Source organism: Nicotiana tabacum, chromosome 15 (genome assembly GCF_000715075.1).
Source record: "Nicotiana tabacum cultivar K326 chromosome 15, ASM71507v2, whole genome shotgun sequence".
Lineage (NCBI taxonomy): Eukaryota > Viridiplantae > Streptophyta > Magnoliopsida > Solanales > Solanaceae > Nicotiana > Nicotiana tabacum.
Genome location: NC_134094.1, coordinates 113,616,377 through 113,639,110, shown reverse-complemented (window position 1 = coordinate 113,639,110; position 22,734 = coordinate 113,616,377). Strand labels below are relative to the sequence as shown.

Sequence of the window (22,734 nt, the reverse complement as noted above, 5' to 3'; positions counted from 1 at the left end):
CACTGTACAATTAATTTGCTTGTCTTGGTAAACTTGGCCTACTTCAATTACATTTGGCGTATGTTCTGTTATGATGATACTTTCATATTTTACAATTGCCAGAGATGTTGGCATATCAATCAACTTCACTATTCCTGATACTTTTCCAATTGTGTTATAATTTATTGACAATTATACCACATTAGTATTACGATAATCAGAAGTACCTGCACTCAATTAAAAGTATAGTAATTCAGACCTCTGTGTATTGAAGTGTTCAGTATTTGACAGAATACTTGTAGATACTTTGTTCTGTGATCACATTTTTATTTTTTCAAACCTTAAGTACTGTGTAACAGTTACACTTCAATTGTATTTAGAGACATAACAGTTGAACTACATTTGTTATGTAGTATAATTGTAGATAATTTATAGTAAAATTGTAGAACACTTGAAATTGAAAAACATCAGCACTGGAAAAATAAAGCAAACCTGCAATTGTGCTCGCATTCGACATACTGCATTCCAAATCAAAATCACGTACTTTTATATACATCGGATACATTCCTGAGTTTTTGTTTTCCTTTTTAGTCTCCATATACACTCGAACTCCCATACCATAGCTAATTAGTCGCCAATTTTGACATTATGTCGTGAAATTCAATTCAATTGTAGATAATTGTTTGCAATTGTTTTCTTTAGAAGCTTTTTTTTGAGTTTGTTGACTTGTTTATGGAAAATCAGAGAAAATTTGCGTAATAGAAGGATTCTACAGATATGTTGCCTTGATTATGGTGCAATGATAACCAAAAAAAATCAGTATAATAGAAGCATTCTATAGATATGTTTGCCTTGATTATGGTGCGATGATTGCGTCTAAAATTTCTAACTAAAATATAAGCTATCCCAAAATAGTGCGTCTAAATAAGGAAGTAGACTGCAGGAAGGAATCTAGTTTAAACAAATATATATTTTTTGTAGCTAAAACGTATTTAGGTCGGGTAAATTTAAAAACTGGGATATTTTTTGTAATAAGGTGTAATGACCCGACCAATCGTTTTGTAGAAATGGAAAGTTTCAAAGTTAATTAGGCTTGAATTGGGGCGTAATTCATGGTCTTAGCGTTGTTTGAGGTGATTTGAGGATTCGACTAAGTTCGTATGGTGTTTTAAGACTTGTTAGTATATTTGGTTGAGGTCCCGAGGGCCTCGGGTGAGTTTCGGATAGTTAACGGATCAAAAATTAAACTACAACAGTTGCTGTAATTTCCTTCTATTGGGACCCACAGAGGTCGCGTACTTGTTGAATTATTTGTTAATTGTTGTCTTGTACTCAGTCATGATTTTACTTGTACATCATACCTCAGTCTTTCTTGATATTTGTTGATTTACTATGTTATCTTTGTTTGGACTGATCTTTGTGATTTCCGAGAGCCCGAGAGACTAAAGAGGTTAAGGACTGAGTAAGGCCGAGGGCCTGTTGGTGAGGTAAGGATATATGGCACGTGAGTTGTCCGTGCAGGATATTATAGCACGTGAGTTATCCGTGCAACACGTGAGTTGTCCGTACAGATTATGGCGCTTGGGTTGTAGGAGCCCCTCCGGAGTCTGTACACCCCCAGTGAGCGCGGGTACCCATTGAGTGTGAGTGTTGAGGGTTGAGAGCCGAGTGGTTGAGCTGTTGTGATGAGTTGAGTGATTGTTGCCTGAGAGGCTGTACTTGCTTTGCATTTGTTATTGCACTTGATTGCTATCTGTCATTGTTGTGAAATCTCTGAAAGATTTTATATCCGGATTACATGAAATTGAACTGTATAAAATTGATTTGACTTAAACTACCAGATTTGGAAGCATGTCTATTCTTTGCTGGAATTACTGAAAATTAACTGTAACTGTGTAGCTCATCATTATCTTTAGTTCCTTAGTTATTATTATTACTTGCTGAGTTGGTTGTACTCATTCTACGCCCTGCACTTCATGTGCAGATCCAGGTATTCCCGGACATAGCGGGTGTTGATCATTTCATGCAGTTGATTTTCAAGAGATTTTGAGGTAGCTGCCGTGTTCCGCAGACCTTGTCTCTCCTTCTCTATCTCTTTGTTTACTGTACTTGGTCTCAGACTATTATAGACTATATTTTCCAGACTTGTATGCATATTAGATGCTCATGTACTCAGTGACACCAGGTTTTGGGGAGTGTTTGCATTGTATTTAAATATTATATTTTCAACCTTAAAGAGAAGTTTTGGTTTATTGAGATTATCGGCTTGCCTAGTATCGAGATAGGTGCCATCACGACAGGTTAGGATTTTGGGTCGTGATAAGTTGGTATCAGAGCCTAGGTAACATAGGTCTCACGAGTCATGAGCAGGTTTAGTAGAGTCTTGCAGATCGGTATGGAGACGTTTGTACTTATCTTTGAGAGGCTACCAAACCCTTAGGAAAATTTCACTTTCTTGTATTCTATCGTGCGGAATTAATTCAGCTTGAAACATAACTCTTTGAATTCCTTCCACGCATTTCGTATGCGCATACGAGCGCTCGGTATCAGTTATGCATCGCCAGCTTATGGTTCCATGAACGATGTTTGAGATGTGTATTCCGTGTTCTGGTGATGGGCCAGTCTGGAGGACTTGAGACCAGGTTTAGACCGCAACTTAGGCTCGGTAGCTTCAGTTGTAACATGTACATTTAATCTCATATGTCCGGTAATGTCCCTACGAGTGGAATGTGTGGCTCGATGAGCGGTGGAATGGCTCTGTGATGAGTATGATGTAACTGCGGGATGTGTTAAGATGATTTGAATGTGATGAGAAGTGTTTTCTTGAAATGTAAAGGAAGGCCATTGGGTACTTTATTTTCGTTTTGATGTGACGTACATCCTCGAGTTGTGAGTGTATTGAAGGATCTTTCACGTTGTTAAATTGTGGGGCAAATTAAATTCTCATGTCTTGTAAATGAGTTTGGACTCAAGAAGAGTAAGTGATTATGTAGTAATTATGGTTGCGAATGGGCATTTTTAATATTGATGACTCAAGAAAGATGATCTTCGAAGAGGCTTAGAGTCGGTAACATTTTATTGGTTCAGGTGCGGAAGAGATGCATTTTGATTTGATGCAACAGTCAGGCAGCAAAGTATGAGGGAAGACATGGCGGGAAGTGTTTCGTGGTGATTGAAGTACTAGCAGGTCAAGTAGGAAAAGTATAGGTTGAGAAGTAGCTTAAAGGAGATGGTTTAACTGAAGTAAGAGTGGCAGATTAGTATATGGATTCTGTGGTAGGGTAGTCGTGCGCCTTGAGAAAGTGTAGAACGGTTTGGAATCGCGATAGAATGTGATTTGCCTACGGACTTTATTTGGAGTGATGGTTATTGTACGAAGAAAGATTGAATATGGTTTGTTTGAAATGAAGAAGGATGTGAAGATCTGATTATCATTTCAGGCGCAATATGACTTGAGTTTAGAAGGTATTGTTGAACTTTCAGTTGATGTCAAAAAGGGAAAGTGCAGACTTATACAAATGGTGGGCGAGCACGAGCTCAGGAGAATTTACTGTTTACGTGGTCATTGCACCCAGTGCAGTGTCGTTGGGAGATGTCGGTAAGGAATTCCATAGGTGGGTTATCTCTTGTGAGCAGTTAGCAGTGGCGTGATGTTGATGAAGCTTCTGCGAGGAATATTACTTGCTACCAGGTAAGAGGTCGAGTGTGTGACTGTGGCTAGCGATTCAGAATATTCATAAAAAGCTTAACAAAAGACTTTGAGAAATTTAGCGGGTTAACAGTGCAAGATCTTGGTAATTGAGAAGGAGAAATCCTTACGGGTTCTAATTTTATATAATTGCAGCTTAAGGCTAAGTGGGGGAGCCTGCTATTGACAATTTGATTTCATGGTTATGTGTTAAATTTTTGTTTTGGTATGAGGCATACTTGTGGATTAGTTATGACTTGCAGAGATTGAGATCGAGGATGACTCGAGTAAAGAAATTCATGAATACAGGTTATACTGCACTTTATGAGTATATGAAAATCATGGGACGATCGAGTTGTTATTGTTGGATGTAGTACGCATGAAGTATGAATTTGAATGGTGACGTTAAGGTAGGGTTACTTATTTAAGTGTGGTCAAGCTAAGGAAGCACGTGTCTTTCGGCATGTTAGGGCGGTGCAATTTAGATTTGAGCAGAGTTGAGGACTCTTTAGAAGGTTCTAATGGATTCAAAATGTATATGTGGCAATTGAAAATGTTTCGAATTTGTATATCACAAGAATTGATTACTTACATTGGATGGTATCAGAACGTACGGTAATTCTGTATGACTATGGATTCTATATTTCAGTGTAAGAAGGGTAAGAAGAACAATTGTAAATTCACATAAGCTATTTTCAGAGTGGACGTTTTGGTTGTGTTAGTTATGGCGGTGCTTAAGAAATATATAGGAACTTATGGGCATTAAGACGAAGCGATTTTATGTTAGGACGTCTGGTAGTGAGCTTTGGGTAAGGATCGTGGAGTTCTGATAAGGAGAAGTATCAACTTGAGAATAATTCAGAAGAAACTCAAGTAAACAGGACCACTGGGTAGTAGGCTAGACCAGTATGGTAAGGGCATGTTCAGCTCTTTTGGGGTAATTATGATGTGGTGTGACTCTACAAATGTTTTGGTGGCAATATTCTTGGGTTTGGTAACCTACGTGGCTTGGTCGAGTTAGAGGAATTCAGTTTTGATAGATTGGTTATACGCAAACAGATTTCAAAGTGTTCTTGATTGTTTCTACCATGGTTTGAACCGGATATTTTCTATTGGTATGGTAAATGTGTTGTGTATTATCATTCCCTCCTAAAAGGAAGCAAGAGGAATATTTCTAACTAACTGGGTATGTAATTTGCCGGTGACTCAGAGTTGATAATGGGGTTCTTGTGCTTGTCATATGATGGCATAATAGATGTTGTGTGTTGTTCGGGATTATGATTTACATGTACAAGGTGAAAGTTCATTCTTGAAAGGAAGAGCATGAATTTTAGACAGAATAGTCAATTTCAGATAATTAGATGAATGTTATAACTGGTCGGTAATCCCTGAGAAGAGTGCGCATTTCAAAAGGCGCATTGTGTTTTGACTTACGGATGTTCATTGGTATTGCAGTACTCACCTGGTTGAAAGACTGCTGATATTAAAATTGTTGCGAGGAGGCACAGAAGGATTATGAAAGTATTCCTTATGGGAAGGTCATGAATGGAAGGTGTGTTAGTCATTCTAGTGCTGGAGTTGGGATCAGTTACGGTGATTCATGTGTTTGAGGAATTTGGAGACTGGGAGTTCTCAAAAATATATTGTTTCGGGTTGCGGCCTGTTTGAGGTGAGTATTTTATTTCAACTCAGTGGAGGCGCTAGTTGCGTTAACTATTTGTGATAGCTATGCGCTATGAGTGAGCATATATGTGAGGTTTGAGCCCATGTGCGGGCATTAGAGCAAGTATTCATACTTGGAAGAATGCTTAGGCTATAATATGCCTAGAGTTGACTGTTAAGCGTAAAGTTATAATGTTTCTCGTATTCGTACCTTTGTTAAAAACTATCTGGGATATACTTGAGGTTACAAAGAAGATGATTTCCTGAATAAATGGGGTAGTTACTATTTTCGCGTTAACTTGTCGATTTGAAGTGTGATAGCAGATTTTGCACATGATTATACTATGGCGTGATATTTATACCAGTCCAAGAGCATGAGAATCTTATTTTATTATCATATACAAGTGTATTTGTTAAATTTCTCTTGTATGATATGCTGAGACTGGAGGCATGTGACCATGCCGGGCGATTCATATTATTGGCACGTGAGTTATCCGTGCCGTGTGTGAGAATTGTATTTCTTTGATAATTTATCGAATTTCATTGCTTTCCTTCCTCTACGATAAAAATTACATGAGCAACGTATTTGAGGAATTGTGTACATGCACCTACATTTATCCTCTTCATGAAATTTGAGGAGTTGGTTGTAACATTGTAGTTGCGGTGGTGCTTGTTGAACTTGCAATATGGTTCTCTTACTTGATACATCTCCCATATTTGGCTACATAGATTGTGCAGTTGTGGCTTGAGTTATATTGATGAGGCGTGTCTGTGGGATAGCTGTGTTTAATAATATAAGGTCATTGGACCTAGAATGGGTACTATCAGGCTTGATTATGGTATATTCGGGAGGATAATATTGAAAGTCGACTTAGGAGAGGATTATGGTTCTGGTTGGGGAGAGAGAGCTCCATGGCTAGTTGATCTGATGAGTGGTTATGAGTTTTTGATTGTTTCTTTTATCATTGGCACTGTACGAAGGTTTCAAAATGAGGTTATGTTGAATGCGGGGTTTTATACTAGTACTTGGTTGGTTTTGAGTAGTTGTTATGATCAGAAATGGTGCTACGAGTATGCGAGTTGCGTAGTATGTTATGTGATTATATCTGGGATTATGGTTATGGCTGGATACAGCTTGTTCAGGCTTATACAGTGTGTAGATATGAGATTCGGGTCTTGAAAAGAATTCCGGAGGTTAGAAATTTGGCTCCATGGTTTTTGGGCTAAGGTTAAATTAATGATTTTCAGTTATGTTATGTGGTCAGGCCTATATAAGAATAGGGTGACGTGAGATCACCCCCGGGTATGTGCGTGGTAAGGTGGAATAGAGATTTGAAAGTTAAGAACAACTCTTGGCACATTCAAGGACGAATGTATGTTTAAGTGGGGGAGAATGTAATGACCCGACCGGTCGTTTTGAGTATTACAGCCATGTTCCCCTATTTACTACTCAATTTATGCCTTACAGTTGATTTATGACTTAACGGGTTAGTTGGTTCGGGTCCGGCAGGGAGTCTGAGTCAAATGAGACACTTAGTCTCATAATTAAAAATTTAAGTTAGAAAAGTGGACCGGATATGGATATATGTGTAAACGACCTCGGATTTGAATTTTTATGATTACAATAGCTCTGTATGGTGATTTTGGACTTAGGAGCGTGTCCGGAATATTATTTGGAGGCCCGTAGAGGAATTAGGCTTGAAATGCCGAAAGTTTAATTTTTTGGGAAGTTTGACTGAGGGGTTGACTTTTTGATATCGGGGTCGAAATTCGATTCTGAAAATTTTAATAGGGTTGTTATGTCATTTATGACTTGTGTGAAAAATTTGAGGTCAATCGGACGTGATTTGATAGGTTTCGGCATTGTTTGTAGAAATAAAAAGTTTTAAAGTTCAATAGGCTTGAATTGGGGCGTAATTCATGATTTTAGCGTTGTTTGAAGTGATTTAAGGATTCGACTAAGTTTGTATAATATTTTAAGACTTGTTAATATATTTGGTTGAGGTCCCGAGGGCCTCGGGTGAGTTTCGGATGGTTAACGGATCAAAAATTGAACTACAACAGCTGCTGCAATTGCCTTATGTTGGAAATTTCTTCTGCCAGAATCGAGCCCAGAAAATCGAGCACAGGGTCGAGGGCCACGATTGAAGCCATGTTCGAGCCCAGGGTCGAGAGCCACGGTCGAAGGCAGGGTCGAAGCCACGATCGAGGCCCAGGATCGAGGCCCAGGATCGAGGCCTAGGATCGAGGACCAGGATCGAGGCCCAGGATCGAGGACCTCGATCAAAGGCCAAGATCGAGGCAGAACCGAGGTTGTCTGGGCAGAATTATAAAAACAGGGATTTCGTCCCATTCGCCATTTTTGACAAATTGGAGCTTGAGGAGAAGCGATTTTTGATATATTTTCAAGGAAAACTTGAGGTACGTCCCTTGTGATCATTGGTATGGGTAGACTCGTGGTTGAATGGGCTTTCGAATTTTATAACTTTTGTCGAGTTCCGAGACATGGGCCCCACGACCGATTTTTGAGCTAAAATTCGGAGTTTTATAGAAAATTAGCATTTTCTTATGGAATTAATTTCAATAAATTTTATTGACTGAAATGAATTATTTGTGACTAGATTCGAGGCATTCAGAGGCCGATTTGCGAGGCAAAGGCATAGCAGAGTAAAGAATTTCACGCTCTGAGGTAAGTAATAGTTTTAAATCTGGTCCTGAGGGTATGAACTCTGTTTTAAAAGGCATTTTTGGGGCGAGCCCCGGGGCAAGGCATACCAAAAACGCCCCGGGGCGAAAGTCTCAAGAGGCATACGCCCCGCAATTTGGGGCGTACGCCCGGGTGTTCGAGGCACGTTTTTTTAGTAAGGAGTAAGCCCCAGAGACTTTTTCAAATTAAAATAAATTTTGTTGAATTAGTCCTTCATATAATACCCAAATTCTCAAAAGTCAGTTTGGTAATTACTCAAAGGTTTAAAAACAAACTCAAAAGTATTAAATTTAAAAGTAAAGACCTTTTTTATTGATTTAAGCCCTAATTCATGGTTTTGTTGAATTAGTCCTTCATATAATACCCAAAATTCTCAAAAGTCAGTTTGGTAATTACTTAAAGGTTTAAAAAGGAACTCAAAAGTATTAAATTTAAAAGTAAAGACCTTTTTTTATTGATTTAAGCCCTAATTTATAGTTTTCTCAATTTTTTATCTTGTCCGCTAGTCTGCTAATATCTCCCAAACGCAACGAATATTTAATTTTTTTTACAAATACAATGAAAACTACATTTTTCTTCATAGCAGCAAATTCAAAGTTCAAATTGCAGGTTAATCATCCTTTTTGTTCCTCCATATAGAAAACTTTATTCTTTTAGACTCAAATTACTTGTGCTTGTAAATAACGCATAATAGATTATTTTGATTAGTTTTTTGTGGGGATGGAGCACACATATATATAGTTTTCTTCAATTTTTATGCAATTTTACTTGTTTATAAATATTAACTGTCATTATATTATTTTATAAAATATTAAAAATTAAATACCTATGGGGCTTACGCCCAGCGCCTCGGGGCTTATGCCCCGCTGGGGCATATGTAAAATGCCCCGCCTTATGCCCACGCCTTTTAAAACACTGGGTATGAAACCTCGGATTTTTGTGTCATGTGATTATTTTGGAGGTGATGCACATACTAGGTGACGGGCGTGTGAGCGTGCACCGAAGGGATTGTGACTTGGTCCGTCTCGTGAAACTGTAAAGTTGAATAACCTGTTGTTAGCTATAAGTTCTCTTTGTGTTGAAGAAATTTGACTGTAAAACATGTTAAAAATCATGATTATGCTATGTGATAGTAATATTGGGACCCACAGAGGTCGCGTACTTGTTGAATTATTTGTTAATTGTTGTCTTGTACTCAGTCATGATTTTACTTGTACATCATACCTCAGTCTTTTTTTATATTTGTTGATTTACTATGTTATCTTTGTTTGGGCTGATCTTTGTGATTTCCGAGAGCCCGAGAGACTAGAGAGGTTGAGGACTGAGTAAGGCCGAGGGCCTGTTGGTGAGGTAAGGATATATGGCACTCGAGTTGTCCGTGCAGGATATTATAGCACGTGAGTTATCCGTGCAACACGTGAGTTGTCCGTGCGGATTATGGCGTTTGGACTGTACGAGCCCCTCTGGAGTCTGTACACCCCCAGTGAGCGCGGGTACCCATTGAGTATGAATGCTGAGGGCTGAGAGTCGAGTGGTTGAGCCGTTGTGATGAGTTGAGTGACTGTCTCCTGAGAAGCTGTACTTGCTTTGCATTTGTTATTGCACTTGATTGCTATCTGTCATTGTTGTGAAATCTCTGAAAGATTTTATATCCGGATTACATGAAATTAAACTGTCTAAAATTGATTTGACTTAAACTGCCGGATTTGGAAGCATGTCTATTCTTTGCTGGAATTACTGAAAATTAACTGTAACTGTGTAGCTCGTCATTATCTTCAGTTCCTTAGTTATTATTGTTACTTGCTGAGTTGGTTGTACTCATACTACACCATGCACTTCGTGTGCAGATCCAGGTGTTCCCGGACATAGCGGGTGTTGATCATTTCATGCAGTTGATTTTCAGGAGATTTTGAGGTAGCTGCCGTGTTCCGCAGATCTTGTCTCTCCTTCTCTATCTCTTTGTTTACTGTATTTGGTCTCAGACTATTATAGACTATATTTTCCAGACTTGTATTCTTATTAGATGCTCATGTACTCAGTGACACCAGGTTTTGGGGAGTGTTTGTATTGTATTTAAATATTATATTTTCAACTTTAAAGAGAAGTTTTGGTTTATTGAGATTATCGGCTTGCCTAGTATTGAGATAGGCGCCATCACGACAGGTTGGGATTTTGGATCGTGACATAAGGTTTCAAATAGTGTATAGGTACAAAAAAAAAAAAAATCTCACTTTTAAATAGCATTTGGAATACGTTAAATTATGAAATGCATCACTGAAAATTATGCTTATTATATTATTTTTATCTACTGCTTCCTTTGCTTTAAATATTTATTTTTTGGTAGATGATCATTGATAATTTCTTCACATTAGTTCTAGTTAAAATTTACCTATACAGTTATGATATAAAAAATTAGAATATATTCATATATGACATGATAATTATTAGAAATGAAATAAGATTTCTCACTATTAAATGCATAATATTAGAGTGCAATCATATAGTTCATTATATATTTCATGTCATGTTATAACTAGAGATTTTTTAGTTACAATTATACCTTTTATTATTCCTTTATTTTGTAATAAAATCGAACAAGTATGTTCATAGTCCCACAACAAAGGAATGGAAAAAAAAAAATAATAAAAAATTGACGACTATTCAAGGTTTGATGAAATAATTCAATACGACAAAATCCTTCCGGTTAAGAAATGCAGATTTTTACATAGTAAAATAGCTATAGAAAACATGTATACCTATTTATTTTTCGATAATAAATGTTTATATAATTTTACATATTTTATCAGTTTTGGCCAATTTGATTTATCTAACTATTTAGTAAAAATGTGTAGAAAAAGATACATGTGTAAAAATATATATTATATTTTAAATTAATAATTATTTAAGAAAAATATGTATACATGTGTAATAATTAATTTGCACGAGAGATTTCATGCAAATTTTGAATTAAGATAAACTTTGGGAGGGAAGGGTAAAAATGGCATTGACTTCGTATAAATGACCTAGATACCCGTGTGAATTTACTGTGCTACCCCATTTGGGTCATTGTGGCCAAAATCAGTGTGGTAGAAATACCTTTTCGTAGGATTTAATGGTGTACCACGAAAATAAAAAGAATATTATTAACATTAACTTTACAATCTAGCTGTACTAATTTTTGTTTTAAGTGATGTTATCCTCGTCTAGATGTCAGTAGGTCAATTAATAAGATGAAATAGAGAAGTAATACCCCAATAATCTGTGATGGGAGGTGATATTGCCAAATCCCAAATAGATTCATCAGATATGTTCTTATTTTGACCTCTTAAGTCTAACGTACCTAATTCTATAAAGAAGAGAAAGCAAATTGAGTTCAGAAACCACAAATTAGATAAGGATAATTATCCGAACAGGGGGAAAATGTGAAATTATGACAATAAGATGGTTTAATATCTAGAAGTTTTTGGAAACTTTAAGTACGTCACATGAAACAAAGCTGTTTACTAAAAGTTGAGAGAAATATGGAGTATAATCTTTTGGTCCAGACTTTAAAAATGAATCTAAACTTCCGCAATTTAAGACTCAGATACAACATTTTTCAAAAAATAAAACACTTTACCACGTATGCAAAAGTGACCGGACGTATAATGGATTATAAAGAAAAAGGTTATGCACATCCTGTCCTTCACCAAATCCGTGAATATATGATATGTTTACATATAATTTTATCACTTAATTTTGCTTAAACTTAAATGTATCACTCAACTATAGGATGACAGACCTTTTGCTTGGTGGACTAAAACAACAATGCACCAGTGGTCTAGTGGTAGAATACTACCCTGCCACGGTACAGACCTGGGTTCGATTCCCGGCTGGTGCGCATCACGGAGATTTTTTTATTTTTGCAGGTAATTCACTCACCAAGATAAGAAGATTTAAAAACTTCTAAATCACTCAATGACCTGAGAAATTAGGAGGTATCATACAAAGAATGTTTAGTATGATTTCTTCCTTTTTGTTCTTTTTTCCCCCAGAAATATTCAGTTGTTCACATGGTTTACCTTTGTGTACGCCTCCAATAAAGTCTTAAATTGTGCCAGGTGCAGTAAAGTTTTATATAGTCTGAGAAACCTGAGAATCTAAGAGCAACAAATTTGTACAAGTAAACCTACTCTTCAAATATATTGAGTTTCCAGCCTCATTTGCTACACTAATCGAAGAGCTGCATCTGTTTTCCACACGTCTGTCCATGATTGCATCCATTTTTAGCAGCTATTATACAAAATGAAAGTAAACCTAAGACGCGAGTATCTCCTACTAGTACAAACAAGATAGTAGGAAGGCGAAAGAACAGGAAGAAGACTAACATGCCAAGCCATGAAGAGAATTGTCCCAACAGGATAGGATCCTTGGGACAAACATTCTTGTGGCAAACTTCAGCAGCAATATCTATGCCTTGGATGAAACGATGAATGAATTTTCATGATACATGGATCATGATACAGTGCTGCTTCCCGATTGTGATCGTGAATGTAAACAGTGTCTTACAGTTGAGAAGATGAGAGAAGGCTCCGCCATTGCTCCATTTCCATAATCTCCACAGGCTAGCCTCTTTGGTACCGGTGGTATAAGAGAGATGCCAAGCTCATCAATTATCATAAGGTGCCGCTCGGTGAATGGGTTATTCCACATAAATGTATTCATGGCTGGTGCCACAAAGAGGGGTTTATCATAGTCCCATGCTCGCACAATGCAGGTCAGCAAGTTATTACACAATCCACCAGCAATCTACAACACAAAAACAAATGTGAATATATGTGTGCCAAAGAAAAAAAGGAGTAAGCTAATAACCCCAAACAACTGTATAACCAGGAGATACTGATTTCATCAAATATTTTATTTTAATGTCATACAGTTCGGGATGTCTATTTTAAATGATTTTCTTTTATAACCATGGTGTTTAGGCAAGCTTGAGCACACCTCGACTAATTCCACAGGCTTGAACATATGGGAAGAAATCACCAAGGGTTTTTGCCTCCGCTAGCATTTAATCCTGAGACCTTGTGGTTCTCAACCCATTTCATTGACCACCTAAGTTGCTTGGACACGGGTGCGGGTGTTCGACACAGGTGTGGATCTAGAGGTCGGATCCTTTGAAATGTAAATTCTAAGATTCGGGGATACGGATTCTAGTACGGACCCCGAGTGTGGGGATCCGGCTAAAAATAATTCAAAATAAAATAAAAATATAAAAATATTTCTAAATTATGAGAAATTTTATGGAATACTTACATATGGCTTGTAAAGTGTGAATTTCTTTTTTATTCTCAAGTTGTAGATAAGTATACGATTGATTTTCTAAATACGGTATGCTATTTTCTTCAAATTTACACTTGTTTTGGTTCTGATTTCGGGAATTAAATTGTATCTTGTCTCGAATTTTTCCGTCCATCATGGTCAAAGTACCCAAAATTGTTTGACCAGATCCGGTACGGATCCCATACTCACACCCATACTAGTGTTGTGTCGACACGGGTGCGGCACCTAAACTGTCGTGTCAGAGCAACTTAGTTGACCACTAGGCCACACCCTTAGGTGTGTCTGTTTTAAATGAATTTCCAGTCTTGTCACTAGAGTTTTCCAGTTTCAGGATTTCTCATGGGCACACGAGTATTCAGAGAACCAAATTCCATGCTAACAAATAAGTGACCGTTCCTCAGTCAATTATAGTCATTTTTGAACATTTAAGTTCATTCTGAACATTTATCTGAACTTAGTAATACAACTACTGTTAATAGTATAAGGAAATGAAATTTGTTTCCTGCAGTGGAACGTATCCAATATCATGAATAAATTTTATGAATAAAAAAATATAAAGAGATATCACCTTTCCAAGCGTATTTGCTGACAGAGGGGCAATAACCATGATATCAGCCCATCTACGGAGCTCAATGTGTAGCACGCTATCACCTACTTTCTTCCAAGTGGACCATTCATCGTCATCAGTATAAAGGACGACATCTTTTGGAAATGACACTTTGTCTATGAAATGAAGAGAAGCTTTTGTTGCAACTGCTTTGACTTCTGCCCATTTAGAAAAGCAATGACATAGATTTGCAAACTTGATTGTTGCCACGCTTCCACTTGCAGCTAGCAGAATCCGAGGTTTCCGTGAAGCATTGTTAACTTGAATTGGTTCGACCTCTGAAGTTATAGGCTCCATCTGTCTTACAAAATGCGAAACTTCGAATGACTTTTAAATTTGTATTAAGAGAAAGACACCTAAGAGAGATATCAGCAGCAGATAAGACAGAGATCACTAGCATAATTTAACAACCTTATAAATCTATATTTCCATTCATTCGAGATCTCTCTTTCCATTTTTAATAGGGTTGATTATGATGCTGTGACTCCCTATAAGTACTCATATTTGCAAACAAAAACTCCATCCACAACAACAAGAAAAAGGACAGCTCTCTCCCTTTATGCAGAGATCCAAATCAAGTAATATTCAGGAGAGAAATAATATCTCAAAGAACCAACTTTGCATACTAAAGCACCCCTTTTTTTTATCAAAATGAAGGAAAGATTTACGTAGGACATAGTCAAACTTGCCTTCTATTATCACAAAGCAGAATTTTTAATTCTTCTGCATTAATACCTCCGATGGTTCACTTCAAAGTTCAAACGTCAATGGATACATAAATGAAATCCCATCCATGGTTTAGTACCACAACCCAAACTCCAACAAAAATAGAAGGTAAAGTAGAGTCTAAATTTCACGTATAATATCTGAATTTTACCCACTATCCCATTAATGCCACTTCGATCCAAATTTTTGTTTTATACTTAGACCTAGTGCATGCACCAAATTATGTTAATTTACCATGGTATGATTAATTGATAAATTGAAGTAAAATTATACTTATTAAGTAACTAGATTAAATGATAAGACCTTATGTATAAGACTTATGGCATGAACTTATTCATTTGATGCATGCAGCGAGAATTCACAATCCATCTAGAATTATAACAATATATATAATTCACAAAGAAAAAATTAAGCACCATTCAGCCCTTAAAACAGAAAAAAAAATAGACTCAAAAAGTTTAAGGGAATCAGCTTGAATTTTACTTTCATAAAACGGAAACAGAAAATACTGGGGAAAAAAACGCATAAGAGAATAAGATAAAAGAGTAGTAAACTTACATTATCGACCACAGATTCAAGTAGGACGTGCTTGGACACAAAAATCGAAGTGCAAAATGTGGGAACAACAGCCCTAGCAACTACAAGGGTGTAAGTATATATGCCCAAAACGAAATCCAAAGTCAGTACTGTGTTTACTTCCGCGGAGCTGAGAAACCCGAATAGGAAGTCGGGCTCCGATCAATTTTGTAGTGTGAGAAGGGCGGGATAAACCATTTGCGCCATTTGTGCTTTATAGCTTTTTCCCTGTGAGAATTGCGACTTGAAGAAGGAAAAAGCTAGTATATGCTTCGGCAGCAAAAGCCAATTGTTGGACTCTATTTTGGGCCTCCATCTTTTGACCCAACAGTGAATCATTAAGAACCTCTTAGAAGATTTGCGCAAATTGGATCTATCGGTGCCACCATTTAAATTTTGACCCAGTTAAAAAAAACCTTTATAAAATAACCTCCACATCAGAATTTGGTAGTATGCTCCCGGTGATGGCCACCACCAAAACATTTTCGCATTGTGATTTGAAATTCTGGTGATCCTTAGAATTTTTTATGCTTCAAAAGGCAGGTTTATTTTTCCAAAACTTTTTTTAACAAGGTCAAAATATAAATGATGGTCCTAAATATATCCATCCAGCATAATTTCACCCCTCTTATTCATAGTAAAATTTTGATTCATAAACTTTTATTTTTATTTACGAGTTCAAACATTGTATAACCTAAAACAGCCCATCTAAAAGGCTTGATCAAGGTCTACATTATTAGTACGATTCATTTCATAGGAGAGTTTTGTCAAAATTTAGAAGAAAAAATAACAAAACAAATATAGTAGTTTTTGCGTCAGGATATATTTATTCTTTAGTGAACAAAATATCAATTCTTTTAACAATTCAATTATATAGTTGGAGATTTAAAAAGAAAAAAAGAAAAACATATAACAATGGTTTTGAGCTGGACGAGTTGAGTTATGACCTGCTCTTCAACTCATTTTGACCCAAGGAAACTAGTAAATACTGCATCGATGACCCGTTTATAGACACCAATCTGATACGTAATACCGAATCAAATACCGGCTAAAAAGCAATGACTTGACTGAAAACAGATTCAAGATCATTGTAAAAGTGACCTGTTAGACTTAATGCATTGAAGCAAACAATAAAACCCAAATCTTGACTCATTATCCGGAAAGCATACAGTACAAGTCTATTGTGCTGGTAAAACGCCATCCAAAGATTAATGTATACTAAGTGCAAACTCAGTAGAGCTGCAAACACTACTCTCCATCTCAAGATTAATGTATAATAAGTGCAAACTCAGTAGAGTTGCAAACACTCGACTTACTGTAAAGATAAATTATTCACTCTGTTCATCACGACTTAGGTTGTAAAAAGTTGCAGTAAATAAGAAATTGAACAACAAATGCGAGTTAAGAAACTGATCAAGATTAAGGAATAATCTTAGGACAATGATGACGAAGATGCATAATAAAATGGTGAACTAATGATTGGGGCATATGTAAACCATTTTTCTCTCATCGTCTTCCAGATGCCACTGATTCAGTAGAGAAGAGGTACTTCACTCGTGAAAGAACAGAGTCATGAGCAGGATCATATGGATGGTCCTTTGAAGGGATCTCCAGAATGGCTGGAATTGGTTTATTGTAGCTATCAACCAAGAATCTGATCATGTTTGCAACCTGAATATGAAAAACCAGTGGATATAATTAGCTGAAAATTTGGTGCAAAATGGGTGTACAACTCATATTGTACTCGAAGTGTCTATGAGAGCTACTAAAATAGAGGCAAAAGAGTGCAGCTGGTTTCCCTGAAGGGACGCAGAAGCACAACATAGAAATTGTTAATATTTGGAGAAAACAACAACAATTAAATTTCAAAATGGTTGAATTGAACCTAGAAGTCTCATGTTCAAATCCTAGCATAGGAAAAAACACTAGGTGATTTTTTTCCATCTAGCCAAGCCTCGGTGAATAGTGTTGCCCGATATCTATGCTAGTGGGAAGTAGCAGGTATACCATGGAACTAATCGAGGTGCGCGCAAGCTGGTCCAGACACCATAGTTATAAAAAAAGTTGAATTGATTATTGTCACTAGAATGCACGATAGTAGTTATAGGTCGTACATTTTGAAATACGTTACTGGAGTCAATAGCAATAAGCAAATACTGAAATGTTTTGACCGCAAAAACCAAATCCTTAGCCACTTTTACAATGGAAAGTGTTTATACTTTATCCCAAATCGTTTGGTGCAGCTAACAGGTAATTTATGTTCTCATTATTGTCGACAATCTCATATTAGACAAATGGTCCTCCTCTTTCCTCACTTTCCTCCAGCCTTCCACCTCTCGTGCCAGCCAGTGGTATTGGTAATTGCAGTCATGGTATTTGGCATAAATGGTAATGACTCCTCAATTTTGGATTTTAGAAGCCATTCAAGGTTGACTTTGCAAATGCAAGTATACCAGGTAGGGGCATTATGTCGGTTTGAATTATCATCGTCTGTCATCTCCCCATTATGCTTTTACATCTTCTTTGTCCTCGGTTTCCATCCCTAAGTCTACACGTGAAGTGTTGTCTCATCCAGGATGGCAACAGGCTATGAGTGACGAGATGTCTGCTTTACATACAAGTGGTATTTGGGAGCTTGTTCCTCTTCCCTCAGGTAAATCTACTGTTGGTTGTCGTTGGGTTTATGCAGTCAAAGTTAGTCCCGATGGCCAGATTGATCGACTTAAGGCCCGTCTTGTTGCCAAAGGATATACTCAGATATTTGGGCTCGATTACAGTGATACCTTCTCTTCCGTGGCTAAAGTGGCTTCAGTCCGCCTTTTTCTATCCATGGCTGCGGTTCGTCATTGGCCCCTCTATCAGCTAGACATTAAGAATGCATTTCTTCACGATGATCTTGAGGATGATGTTTATATGGAGAAACCACCTGGTTTTGTTGCTCAGGGGGAGTCTCGTGGCCTTGTATGTCGCTTGCGTCGGTCACTTTATGGTCTAAAGCAGTCTCCTCGAGCCTGGTTTGGTAAGTTCAGCACGGTTATCCAGGAGTTTGGCATGACTCGTAGTGAAGCTGATCACTCTGTGTTTTATCGGCACTCTGCTTCAAGTCTCTGTATTTATCTGGTAGTCTACGTTGATGATATTGTTATTACTGGCAATGATCAGGATGGTATTACTAATCTGAAGCAGCATCTCTTCCAGCACTTCCAAACTAAGGATCTAGGCAGACTGAAGTACTTTCTAGGTATTGAGGTTTCCTAGTCTAGTTCAGGTATTGTTATTTCTCAAAGAAAATATGCTTTAGACATTCTTGAGAAGACAGGGATGATAGGTTGCAGACCTGTTGACACTCCGATGGATCCGAATTCAAAACTTCTGCCAGGACAGGGGGAGCCGCTTAGCGATCCTGCAAGCTATAGGTGGCTGGTTGGAAAATTAAATTATCTCACAGTGACTAGACCCGACATTTCTTATCCTGTGAGTGTTGTAAGTCAGTTTATGAATTCTCCTTGTGATAGTCATTAGGATGCAGTTGTCCGCATTATTCGGTATATAAAATCGGCTCCATGTAAAGGGTTACTATTTGAGGATCGAGGTCATGAGCAGATCGTTGGATACTCAGATGCTGATTGGGCAAGATCGCCTTCTGATAGACGTTCTACGTCTGGATATTGTGTTTTAGTAGGAGGCAATTTGGTGTCCTGGAAGAGCAAGAAACAGAATGTAGTTGCTCGGTCTAGTGTAGAAGCAGAATATCGAGCAATGGCTATGGCAACATGTGAGCTAGTCTGGACCAAACAATTGCTCAAGGAGTTGAAATTTGGTGAAATCAGTCGGATGGAACTTGTGTGCGATAATCAAGTTGCACTTCATATTGCATCAAATCCGGTGTTCCATGAGAGAACTAAACACATTGAGATTGATTGTCACTTCGTCAGAGAAAAGATACTTTTAGGAGAGATTGCTACAAAGTTTGTGAGGTCGAATGATCAACTTGCAGATATTTTCACCAAGTCTCTCACTGGTCCTCGTATTGGTTATATATGTAACAAGCTCGGTACATATGATTTGTATGCACCGTCTTGAGGGGGAGTGTTAGTTTACAGCTATGTATAGTGTAGTCTTGTCCCACATTGGAATAAGAGTAGTATGTCCTTGTATATTATAGCTATAAATAAGGACCCTCTTGTATTGTATTGTACATCCAATATCAATAACATATTTTCTCCCGTACTTTCTCACATACGTTACTGGAGTCAATAGCAATAAGCAAATACTGAAATGTATTGACTGCAAAAACCAAATCCTAAGCCACTTTTACAATGGAAAATGTTTATACTTTATCCCAAGTCGTTTGGTGCAGCTAACAGGTAATTTATGTTCTCATTATTGTCGACAATCTCATATTAGACAAATGGTCCTCCTCTTTCCTCACTTTACTCCAGCCTTCCACCTCTCGTGCCAGCCAATGGTATTGGTAATTGCAGTCATGGTAGTTGGCATAAATGGTAATGACTCCTCAATTTTGGATTTTAGAAGCCATTCAAGGTTGACTTTGCAAATGCAAGTATACCAGGTAGGGGTGGCCCGGGCGGGCCGGATCGAGTATGGACGAGACGAAAACAGGTAATGCAAAAACGGATAAATTATCCGACCCGACTCATATTTAATACGGATAACCATGGGCTAACCGGCGGATTATATGGATATCCATATTATCCGTGGCTTCTTGAATATGACCACTTTTGGGAGAATTCCTAGTCTCCTAAACCTGAGGAACCCCCAAATTCGAGGCTTTACAAATGTAAAAGTTAAATCTATTAGTTATCCATTGGTTATCCATTTTCTATGTGAATAATATGGTTCTTATTCATATTTGACCCGTTTTTTAAAAGTTCATTATCCAACCCATTTTTTAATGGATAATATGGGTGGAAAACTGTTTTCTTTTAACCATTTTGCCACCACTAATACCAAGCAAGGGGGGAACTGCCACATAAAGATTAAATATGAAGCCTAACTTCCTATATCACACACTGATTACAATTCATTGCCCACTTATCAGGTTTCTCAAATCAAGCTACCTTTGGGTCTATGACAGTGGAAGTTTTGCCCTGTGACGAGGTACTTCACAATTTCATAGCTAGCCTATCATGCCCCTCCAATATGCACTAACATGATAATTACTGTTCAAAACTCTCCACGAGAAAGTTATAGCCAGCAGCTGAAATGATGCTATGTACACTGTGATAAAACAAGGGGCAAAATAGAATAAAAACTTACATATTGGCTGATTAACACTATTGCAATGTCTTCCCTTGTGGTGAATTCTTTAAAAGCATCTTCAATCTGCTTCACCGTTGTTTCTATACCATAAGAAAGGAAAATATACATTACAGTCTTTCTAAAAAATAAATAAAAGTGAGACAAAATAAAAAAGCTCCATCACTGACAAGGACTTAACAATCCTAATCAAGCAATCTTGATTGTCTTTATTTCATAGTTTCTTCAGTTATTAAATCAAAATATTAGGAAATCAGAGAACCACAAGTTGAAAACCTACTTGAATCCACAATAAGATAGTTAGTTTTCCTCCTCAAATCGACATTGCCAACTCCGGCCAGTAAAAATCCAGTGATTGTATCCTACATTAACAAGTTATTTCCATCAGAATGAATGTCTATTTATCTCAATATATTTAAAATGTACATTAAGCATTAAATCATGAAAAAGACTTCACAATGACAAGCAGACAGTAATTTCTGCTGCAGTGTATTTAATACTGCAAATTAAGAATATCACAAATAGAACCCCATTTCACATAGCTTTGCCTTTAACAAGTTAGCAAGCTACACTACTGAAAATATGAATTTTAAATTCCAACTCCTCCACGATGGCCAAAAAATAAAAGAAATAGACTTGTGGAGAAGGGGTCCAACAGTATACTTGATAACTCCACTTTTGTAGTACATAAGAATCAGAAACAATGTTTAAGAGAACATATTCAAGTTATTCACCATCATTTACTATTATGAATCCATTCAGGCCAAAAACAAGAAAAATGCTAAGGCATAAGTTGATCAAAGCATCCAAAATTCCAAATCAGCAAATTAAATGCTTGGTATACATCAACAGTTCAGATATTAAGCCGCAACATCTTTGACAAGAACAAAAGGGAGAAGCACCAACAATCTATACAAATTAAAAAGCATCATATAATAAACCAAGAAAAAGAACTGATAAATCTCATTAACCAGACAAGATATAGAGATCAAAGCACTTCAATTTTTATTCTTTTTTTTTTTTTTGCCTTTTGCTTTAAGCTTCGGTATCCAAAGCCCCACTGTTCGACTTATCCAGATTTGCACCAGAAAAGCCCATAGAGCAGATGTACAATATACGGTATGGGTTCAGCCGAACCAGTAGCTTTGGCTCAGACCCGGCACATGTGTTAAGAAATCTACTAAATATGCACAACCATTAAATTTCAAACCCAGCAACTCAAATGGTGAGTGGGTTTAGTGTAAACCCAAACACATAAAGTTAAAATCTTGGATCCAACTCTGGTTAAGGGGAGAATCCCACCATCCCACCACACTTCTCGGGGTCAAAGCACACCAATTCTAAAACTAAATATAAAGGCATATTGCATTTTAATAAAGATTCATTGGTAAATCACCTCATCAGCAATCATGGCAATGAGGGCTGAGTTACTTGTTTTGATTGGAGCTCGGTTTGCCATCTTAACTGAAAGGATTGTAACCAACTACAACAGAATTTAAAAAAAAAAATTGTAAGTCAATCAAATGGATAAAAAACTAATTTGATTTTTTTTTTAAAATGCGAATTTGGGATTCTGAAAAAAATTCAGATGCAAATTAAGGGAAAATAAAGAAAGTGAGAAATAATCCGAAACCAATTTAAGATGATGAAAGAATATACGGTCAAAATGTTGATAATATAATTGAACTAACATATGAACCCAATCCTGTTGACAGAGGCCTCAAGCTTACCTTAGTTTTTCTAGGCTTAGTTGGTGATAATTTTTGTTAATTCAGAGATCGTATGGGGACGAGAGATAAATTAGAGATCCCAGACTATTCAGTCGTTGAAACTGGAGAAAATACAAAAGGAAAGGAGCAAGTAAAGTGCCAAAAATACCCTTCAATTGTGACAAATACCTACTGTATACAAAGGCAGTTGACTCGTTATTTTTCCAACTCATTTAAATTCAGATTAAGTGTAAATTACTAAAGGTATTCAGTATTGAAAGGCTTAATAAGCACATACACTCGTATTTGCATGGACAAAAACAAATGTTTTCCTCTTGAGCCTTAAGGAAATCATTTTTCCTTAATTTCCAAGTATTTGCTATTTGGTGCTACCAAACAAGGAAAAATAGGAAAACATTTTTTAGAAAATGTTCTCCCTAATACCAAACACCCCTTAGTTCAGACTTGAAATGTACTCGGG

The 22,734-nt window shown here is 37.1% G+C and overlaps 2 protein-coding genes and 1 non-coding gene across 4 annotated transcripts; 1 reads left to right on the top strand and 2 right to left on the bottom strand.

Annotated features, from left to right (window-relative positions):
* Positions 1-11,845: 11,845 nt before the first annotated feature.
* On the top strand, positions 11,846-11,916 carry TRNAG-GCC (transfer RNA glycine (anticodon GCC)). Its single transcript has one exon. It is a non-coding gene; the product is annotated as a tRNA-Gly (tRNA).
* Positions 11,917-12,130: 214 nt separating this feature from the next.
* LOC107808102 (phosphopantothenoylcysteine decarboxylase HAL3a) lies at positions 12,131-15,496 on the bottom strand. Of its 2 annotated transcripts, none has more exons than XM_016632589.2 (3): positions 15,247-15,496; positions 13,924-14,259; positions 12,131-12,824 (listed from the first exon to the last, which is right to left on the bottom strand). In XM_016632589.2, the coding sequence occupies exons 2-3, from the start codon at positions 14,257-14,259 to the stop codon at positions 12,531-12,533; spliced, it is 630 nt and encodes a 209-aa protein (XP_016488075.1). In that variant the 5' UTR covers positions 15,247-15,496; the 3' UTR covers positions 12,131-12,530. The 2 variants fall into 2 exon arrangements, with proteins under 2 accessions (XP_016488075.1, XP_016488076.1); XM_016632590.2 differs by having other exon boundaries at positions 13,924-14,263; positions 15,247-15,450.
* An 886-nt stretch (positions 15,497-16,382) lies between these two features.
* LOC107808103 (V-type proton ATPase subunit F) lies at positions 16,383-22,405 on the bottom strand. Its single transcript, XM_016632591.2, has 5 exons — positions 22,275-22,405; positions 21,941-22,027; positions 20,825-20,906; positions 20,545-20,627; positions 16,383-16,935 (listed from the first exon to the last, which is right to left on the bottom strand). Exons 2-5 carry the CDS (start codon positions 22,001-22,003, stop codon positions 16,771-16,773), a joined length of 393 nt encoding a protein of 130 aa, XP_016488077.1. The 5' UTR covers positions 22,004-22,027; positions 22,275-22,405; the 3' UTR covers positions 16,383-16,770.
* Between the last annotated feature and the right edge of the window lie 329 nt (positions 22,406-22,734).

Coding starts and splice junctions, on each gene's coding strand:
- LOC107808102 (XM_016632589.2), bottom strand. CDS start 14,259: ATGGAGCCTATAACTTCAGAGGTCGAACCAATTCAAGTTAACAATGCT. Junction 12,825..13,923: donor CAGCAAATACGCTTGGAAAG/GTGATATCTCTT, acceptor TTTGTGTTGTAG/ATTGCTGGTGGATTGTGTAA.
- LOC107808103 (XM_016632591.2), bottom strand. CDS start 22,003: ATGGCAAACCGAGCTCCAATCAAAACAAGTAACTCAGCCCTCATTGCC. Junction 20,907..21,940: donor TTGCCATGATTGCTGATGAG/GTGATTTACCAA, acceptor TTGTTAATGTAG/GATACAATCACTGGATTTTT. Junction 20,628..20,824: donor CTATCTTATTGTGGATTCAA/GTAGGTTTTCAA, acceptor CTTATGGTATAG/AAACAACGGTGAAGCAGATT.